Consider the following 8,245-nt stretch of genomic DNA (forward strand, 5'->3'; position numbering starts at 1 on the left):
AGGCTGGACGGCCGTCTCCCTCCGCCCCTCCCTCTCAGGAGGGTGGACATGGAGCCGTACCTATTCTAGAAGTGGGAATAGACTCGGAAAACCAAAATGCATTATTAGATAGTGAGGCGTGTGTCTCTTCGATCGAGGAACACTTAGTGACGGGCGCCATTTCAGCATCGAAAGGGTATCTAACGTTGCACAGTGCCAGTGGGCATACCATCGTGTTGCAGAGAACAGTGCAACAAACTATCTCCCTCGGTGGACGAGTGTTCACTCACAAATTCTATGTGGTGCCTACCACCCACCTCCCTGGCGTTCCCATTATACTGGGAATCGGGTTCGTGAGCAAGCACCGAGTCCTTCTCCTTGGGGTAGGGGGAGGAGAGGTGAGAGTGGCGGTGCCAGTAGGAGAGGGACAGTACCAACGGGTCTCCATACTGGGGGAAACAAAAGAAGTTGTCCGAATTGCCCTGGCCGCCAAGGGGGATACGGGAGTGGTGCCCGCTAGCTCTGAGGTTGGGGAGGTGATCCCACCCGCCTATCTCTACTCCCTTCCCCTCGTCCCGGCAAGGAAACTACAAGAGGGAACGTTGGTGTATATAAATCCCCATAGAAAGTGGGCAGACTTTATGTTGCCTGGTGTCGCTACCATCGTCGATGGCAAGGCAACTGTCCCTTTTGTAAATGTGAGTAGTAGTAGATTAGAATTAAGTAACGAGTCTCTATGTGATTTGGAAGTGTGTTCCCTTGTAGAAGCCAATAACGCAGTGTCGGCCTTGACTACCCAGAGTCAAGGTCACGGCGAAACCCGGCTTAGAAAATTATTGCAAACAGCTGTTAAAGCAACACCTTTGAATTATCATAGTTGCGTAGGAGAAATAGTAAGGGAATATCAAGACACGATGGCGATAGGAGAAGAGCCTCCAGGGAGAATAGATAAGTTACCTTTTAAAATAGAAACAGGAGATCATCCCCCTATCCGAAGTAAGCCTTACAGAACACCTGCCTGTCATGAACAAGTAATTGGGGAAAAGATAAAACAGATGCTGGATCAGGGTATAATTCGGGAAAGTGAGTCTCCCTGGGCTTCTCCGATCGTTTTAGTTAAGAAAAAAGATGGCTCTCTCAGGCTGTGTGTTGATTATAGACGATTGAATGCCATTACCAAGGACAACGCTTATCCATTGCCCTCGATCTAGGAACTTTTGCTTAAAGTAAGGGAGAGTAAATTTTTCACCACATTGGATCTTAAGTCTGGCTATCATCAAATACCCCTTGATAATGAGAGTAAAGAGAAAACGGCCTTTATAGCGAATAATCAGCTATATGAATATAATTTCCTTCCCTTTGGATTAAAGAACGCCCCTGCTCATTTTTCACGAGTAATGATGTCCGTGTTAGCTTCTATAATTGGCCTTGGGGTTTTTGTATATTTAGATGATATCATTGTAGTTGGTGCTACTGTAGAGGAGCATAAAGGTAACCTGATACAAGTTTTGGAAGCATTAAGGCGTCATGGGATGAAAATAAATTTAGAAAAATGTAAGTTTTTCCAGGCCGAAGTAGAATTTTTGGGTCACCTAGTAACATCTGAAGGCCTTAAGCCTTGTGCCGATAAAGTTGTAGCAATTAAAGAATTTCCACTACCAAAACATGCGAAAGATGTAGCCAGCTTCCTCGGACTCGTGGGTTACTATCGGAAGTTCATTAGGAACTTCGGACAGATAGCGAGACCGTTAGACGCATTAAGGAAGCAACCTGATTTCCAATGGGGGGAGAAAGAGGAAGAAGCTTTTCAGAAATTAAAAGATGCACTAATGGGCGACGAACTCTTGGCTTATCCGAGGTTCGATCGCCCTTTTTTTGTGACCACAGACGCAAGTGATATTGCGATAGGAGGAGTAATCTCCCAGATTGACGATGAAGGTAATGAAAGACCAGTTTGTTTTGCATCACGCGCATTAAAAGGGGCAGAGAAAAATTATAGTACCTTCGATCGAGAGGCTTTGGCGGTCTTATGGTTGCTGGAGAGACACCGTTATTTTTTGCTGGGACACAAAATAAAGATTTTCACAGATCATCAACCATTAACATATCTGTTGAAGAAGGGCGAGATTACAAATCGCCAAACTCGATGGATCGAGCGAATTTTAGAGTTTGACATCGTAAAGATTGAACATATCCCAGGGAAAAGTAATAGGGTGGCTGATGCTCTCTCCAGGAACATCATAAGAGTAACAACTCGTGCCGCAAGGCGCAAGGAAGAACGACAAAAGAAACCTCGTGACGTTGGTGGCACAGGCATTGCAGGCGATAGTGCCAGCAACGTTCCGACAGTTCCGAACAATGACAGTCAAACAAACTTAAACGCGACTCGCAGAAAACGGGAATCTCGCAAGCACTCTCAGATGGATGGGATGCCCGAGGCGGTAGCGGGTCAAATGCAGGTGGAACTCCGTCCGGGGGATTCCAGAATAAATGCCCGGAGAATGAAAGTGTGGTTGATTTATGTGGTTGGAGTGTGCGAGAATTGGTTGAAAGTCAGGTGTCTGAAGCTTGGATGAGTCAGATCAAGGCTTGTGTGAAAGGTGAGAGCAACGAGTTCCCGAGTTCTGTGCATCTGTCAAAAGACGCGTTCTTCATTGAGGAAGACGTCTTGTTGTGTAAATATGAAAAAAGGCCCGGAGATGTCCGAGCCCGAGTCGTTCTTCCTCGAGCCTTAGTAGAGAGAGCCATACACATGATTCATGTTAGCCCTTATGCTGGGCATGTAGGCATAGAAAGATCTCTTAGAAGAGCCCGTGAACATTTCTTTTGGGTTGGCATGCGTAGGGACATAACTAGATTTGTAAGTAATTGTCATGTATGCAACATGATGAAAAAGCACAGAACGGTGATTCCCAAGGCCCGATTATGGCCTGTGGTGCCGGTGAAGTGGGATAGAGTGCATATGGATGTGGTAGGACCACTACCTTCAGTGCAAGGACAACCTAGATATATTTGTGTATTTGTGGATGCGTTCACACGTTTCACACATGTGTGCGCAATGATAGACAAATCGGCAAAGGAAGTGGCTAAAGTGTTGCATTCCCTGGTAAATTGATTCGGGTGTCCCAGAATACTAGTGTCGGACAACGGCCGTGAGTTCGTAAATGAACTAATTCGCGAGTTTACGGCCCTCTTACAAGTAGATCATGTCGCCATCGTGGCTTATCGGCCGTCTGCTAACGGACTCGTTGAGTCTCACAACAGAGAAGTAATCAACATCTTAAAATATCTCATCGGGGATAATCCGACTTCCTGGCCGTCTCTGTTGCAGACGGCTGAGATGGCTATTAATGCTGCATATAACAGCTCGATTAAGGACACACCCTTCTTTTTGATGTATGACACGACAAGACATCCGACTGCCGTATTCGGTGGTCTTGGACCCTCAACAGATGCCCCTTTATACGGTGGAACAGTCCCGGGTGTGGTTTTGTAACGCGACCCGACGTGTGTTCCAAGCTACGCAACGTCTGCTGTTGAGGGAAAACGAAAAGTACCGCTTGCGGTACGACAGACGGTTTCGAGCTCACGATTCCCCAATACAGGTTGGAGATCGAATCTACTTGAAGAAAATGCAACTGTCGAAACACAAGCTCGAACCGTCATATATGGGACCGTATCGTGTGAAGGAGATCAAGCACTCCTCTGCTGTGATTCAGCATATTCGCACAGGGGCTGTGAGCGACCACCACCTGTTGCACTTTCGTCCGGTGCTCGAGGACAGTGTAGTGTTTTACACCAATAAACCAGTACCCCTGTACCCGGTGTTGGCCGGGTACCTGGGAGACGAGCCAGAAAAAAATACCGGAGCGCAAGTGGGCGCCCCACCGAGAGCACAAGACCGAGCTCCCGAGCCTATGTCATACGTAAATGCTGTTTCAAAGTAAATGAAAGGGGTCAGTGAACAGAGTCTGTAAATGCCAACCCACGTCCTTGTCTAGGATTCAGAATCATACCAGTGTTATTTTTTTTTTAAATCTTATTTCTTGATATCTCGATCGGATTGTAATGTGTCACGAATTTATGTTGTTTGATATAACTTGTCCAAATTATTTTCAGAACAAATGTTATTACCTGTGGATCATATTCTTGTGTGTGATTTTGTTTTGTTGTGGTTGTGTTGCTTATATACGTTATTTTATTATTTTTATTTATTGTTTCTTTTATGTGTTAAATTTGCCGCAACCCCCATTCCATCCTGTTTTATCCTTCATAAATTACACTAATGCTTGGGAAGTTTTTTTTTTCAGATTTTCACAGATGATGAAATTTTTTTTTTTTTTTTTGGTTAGTGCCTTAATTACCATTTTTATTTTTTTTATATATTCTTTATGTGGTTGTTTAAATGTAAATTATTGTTCCAAGAGGATTCTCTTATTTTCGTGAAAATTCCATTGCATTATTTTTGTTCTGTGTATGTTTAAATTATGTTTTTGTTATTTTGAAGAAATTTAATAGATTAACGTGATACAATGTCATTAAAATGGATGCCATGTGTCGTGATTGCCAAGGGCAGTGGCTGAATGTGTGGAATTTTCTGTCTTTTTGTTTTCACCATTTTCTTTTGATTATGAACCTGAACTTATTGAATGATTTCTTTTTTTTTGGTTTGATCTGTTCCAGGAAAGAGTGATTGTTCCTTATTTTTTTAAAGATCTTATGATGTTGTAAGACGTGTTCAATTTACTTGTAACCTTTGGTTTGTACACACGTCAAATGGCCCCCTTTAAGATAATTAATTCTAATTTAGATAAATCAGTACCTAGAGGAACGAGACTCGAGCTGGAAAAAGGCAGTGACTGCAGTTTTGCGAGGACGCAAAGGAACTTGGGGAGGGAGTGATAAACCATTCTACAGGGCTTATAAAGAATCTCCCCAAGAATCTCTGAACGTCTCACGGGACGCCATGAGGTCGTCAACGGTCATTCTCTCTCAGATTAAAAAGAGCGTCACCTCTCACAAGCATCCCCCCCCCAAAGTTCGTTAGTCCTTAGCGTCACCTATGTCTTAAACCATTGGTCCATAGACCTAAGGAGAGGTGCCGCAACCAATGAGATCCTAGAAGGAACATATCGGGGGGGTTTGTGGGATATTGAAGGAAAGAGAGGGAATGCCAAGATGGCCCATTTCAAGGCAGTTAGCCGTCGGTCAAGAAATGAGATGGACGTGTAGTTCCCCCTCGTTGCCTCTGCCGGTTTCCTCGTTCGGTCTCAACCTCGCCGGTACTGTAGATATTAAGTTCATTTCACTCGGACCCTTGTGTAAATTCATTAGAATATAAGACCGGTGTTAAATTAATCACTGAGCGTTTGATTTCTGCATGACCCACAGTAACTTTAGAGACCCACGCGACCCAGGTCGGGGTCATATATATAATTTTTCTCCTTTGTAATCACAAACAGAAATGTTTTGCCTGTTACGATTCAATGTTTTTCTCCTGTTTTTAGTAATAACGTAATTTTCTTAGTTGTTCACGTGTGGTTTGTGTTTTTTAAGTGTTTTGTTTGTTTATTTATTTTGAAGTGTCATTGTACTTAGTAGCTTTGCTTTTTACTGTCGATCTCTTATTCAATTAGTTACCGTCTTACTTTTATATAAAATTCGAATTTCACTGATACATTGTTAATTAATCTATATATATATATTTTTAAATAGCATAATTTATTACTGTGCCCCATTTTAGTCTGATTTAATGTATAGAATTTTAATTTTTTCCTTGTTTTTAGCCCTGAAGATAGGATTTGTATCCCGAAACGTAGGCGTTCGATGAAAATAAAGTTTTAACGAAAAATGCTGAAAAGTTTCTGCTGGCCATACTCTTTTTATTATATTATATATATATATATATATATATATATATATATATATATCTTATATATATATATATATATATAAAGATTGCAAAAAAGCGAAAAGAATATTAGATGAATGTTCAATCGACAGTAAACCAAAAGAGACGTCGAGGAAAAGCAGAATCCAAGAGAGATTTTATATCCTAAAGGCTGGGGCCTGAAAATCAGCCGAATTCTCTCCTCAAAGTACATCTTAAAGTACCATCATCACCTTAGCACCCAAACGAAGACAAAACGTGAAGAAAACCGTTGATTGCACAAAGGAAGGAAGATATGAGCCGACACTACTCAGAGGGGCGTGAAAGGGACGTGGCAGGAGAACAATGGACTTCCCCCGAAAGAAACCAGAGGAGAAAAGAGAGGTAGAAAAAAAAAAAACGTAACGTATAAGAAGTTATGAGGGGAAATTGTCAACGTTAAATGATTTTGTGGTTGGTTCAACGTCACTCCAAAGTAACGCTCCGTGACACTAAGGCGACAAACCCTATCTGTTTAGTCCGACGCTAAACTCACCTTCTTTCTTTCTTTCTTCAAGGCTTGCTCAGGATGTTGATGCTGGGATGGTGATTCTCACGTCGAGTCCGAACGCTCGCTCTGCTCATTCTCTTCCTACTATTTGACTATTACATATACGTATATTACCCTAAAAATGAACGTTGTATACAGTACATTTAGGCATCTATACTGCTATTGGTGTAAAAGGAATATAATTTAATTTTCCGTGTAAAAATTTGCAAAAGTTATCTGGAAAAATAAAAAAAAAGTAAAAAATGCGCCGGTTTCTATGTAGCAATCGAGTTTCTGTACACCGTATAATGCAGTGTGAGCCCCGGCCCATGGAACAATGAGCCTATCCTATATCGTTGCCAGACACACGATCACGGCAAACTTGAACCATGAACGTAAGCAAAATACAAAATACTGAGGCTAGGGGGCTGCAATTTGGTACGTTTGGTGATTGGAGGGTGGATGATCAACATACCAATTTGCTGCCCTCTAGCCTCAGTAGTTTTTAAGACCTGAGGGCAGACAGGAAAAGTGCGGCCGGACAGACAGATCCATTTCAATAGATTTCTTTGACAGAAAACTAAAATTGAATATTACATATATATATATTATATATATGTATATATATATTATGTATTATATATATATATATATTATATCTATATCTATATATATTTAAATATAACTACTATATACATATATATATATATATATATATATATATCATATATATTATATCTACATAATATTCTATCTATATCTATATTAAATATCATATATCTATAGATATATAATATATCTAAATTTTATATATATATATAGCTATATATCTATATGTATATATATCTATTATAATATATATATATATTTATATATATACATATATATATATATATATATATCCTCTCTATATATATATCTTTATATATATATATATATATATAATTAATAGACGGCATTAGTTATAACTTAGAATGTAACAACCCTAAGAGACCAGGTCATTGTTCAGAACCCAGCTGGAGATCACCTGCCGGTCATAACTAAAGACCCTCTTACTTAATTTTGTTTCTGAGAAAAAAAAAACCCTTCTCTCAGTTATGAGTGGAAGAGGGGGATAAGGGTCTTCAATTGCTAGCGCACTAAGTTCTCCGTAGTCTTCAAGATACTTTTAATACATAGGAAAGGCTCTCATTTTCAAACTCACAGGAATTATGCTGTTCTTAAAAAAAGACAAGAGAAAAATCATAGCAGGCTTTTCACCATTTTATCTATAGTCAACTTTTACTCTTAAATCCAACTACAATCGTTGGTGCAGTCATCTGATCTACAAAGTTGGTACTGTGAAATTTGAATATATCCTGGTTTGATTAGAAGCAATTGTTTTGCAGATATAGGTTACTTTCTAAGCATGTGAATGGCCTTTGAGCTTTCCTCTTTTTGAAATTTTCCTTATTTCAAATAATAATAATAATAATAATAATAATAATAATAATAATAATCATACTATAATGGGCGTAATGTCTGTCTGTCTGTCATTCAATCACGGCCAAACGGCTGGTCAGATGGGCATGAAACTTGGCAGGGTTATGGTGGGGACCCCTAAGATGGTTTGTAATGGGGTTTCATCCAACCTACCCCCCTCCTTTTAGGGGGTGGGGGTGAGAAGGGATTCCCTGAAACGGAGCTGTTTCTGGCCGTGAAACGAGGCTGGTTATTCCCGTAGACTTAGTTACTGTACGATTTTTCATACATAATTTCTGTACAACTTCCCCGGAGAAAGTCGCGAATATTTCAGCTCGGACACAATAGAAGATGAAAATTATCATCAATATCCGCAAGATTTTTTG

General features: G+C 40.4%; 1 protein-coding gene across 1 annotated transcript in view; it reads left to right on the forward strand.

Moving 5' to 3' along the window:
- Positions 1 to 620: 620 nt before the first annotated feature.
- Positions 621 to 8,245, forward strand: part of LOC135213387 (uncharacterized) — an 81,470-nt gene continuing 73,845 nt past the window's right edge. The window contains exon 1 of the mRNA XM_064247364.1: positions 621 to 1,062. Within this exon, the coding sequence (XP_064103434.1) occupies positions 621 to 1,062 (442 nt within the window). The remainder of the gene's footprint in view (positions 1,063 to 8,245) is intronic.

Source organism: Macrobrachium nipponense, chromosome 42 (assembly GCF_015104395.2).
Source record: "Macrobrachium nipponense isolate FS-2020 chromosome 42, ASM1510439v2, whole genome shotgun sequence".
Lineage (NCBI taxonomy): Eukaryota > Metazoa > Arthropoda > Malacostraca > Decapoda > Palaemonidae > Macrobrachium > Macrobrachium nipponense.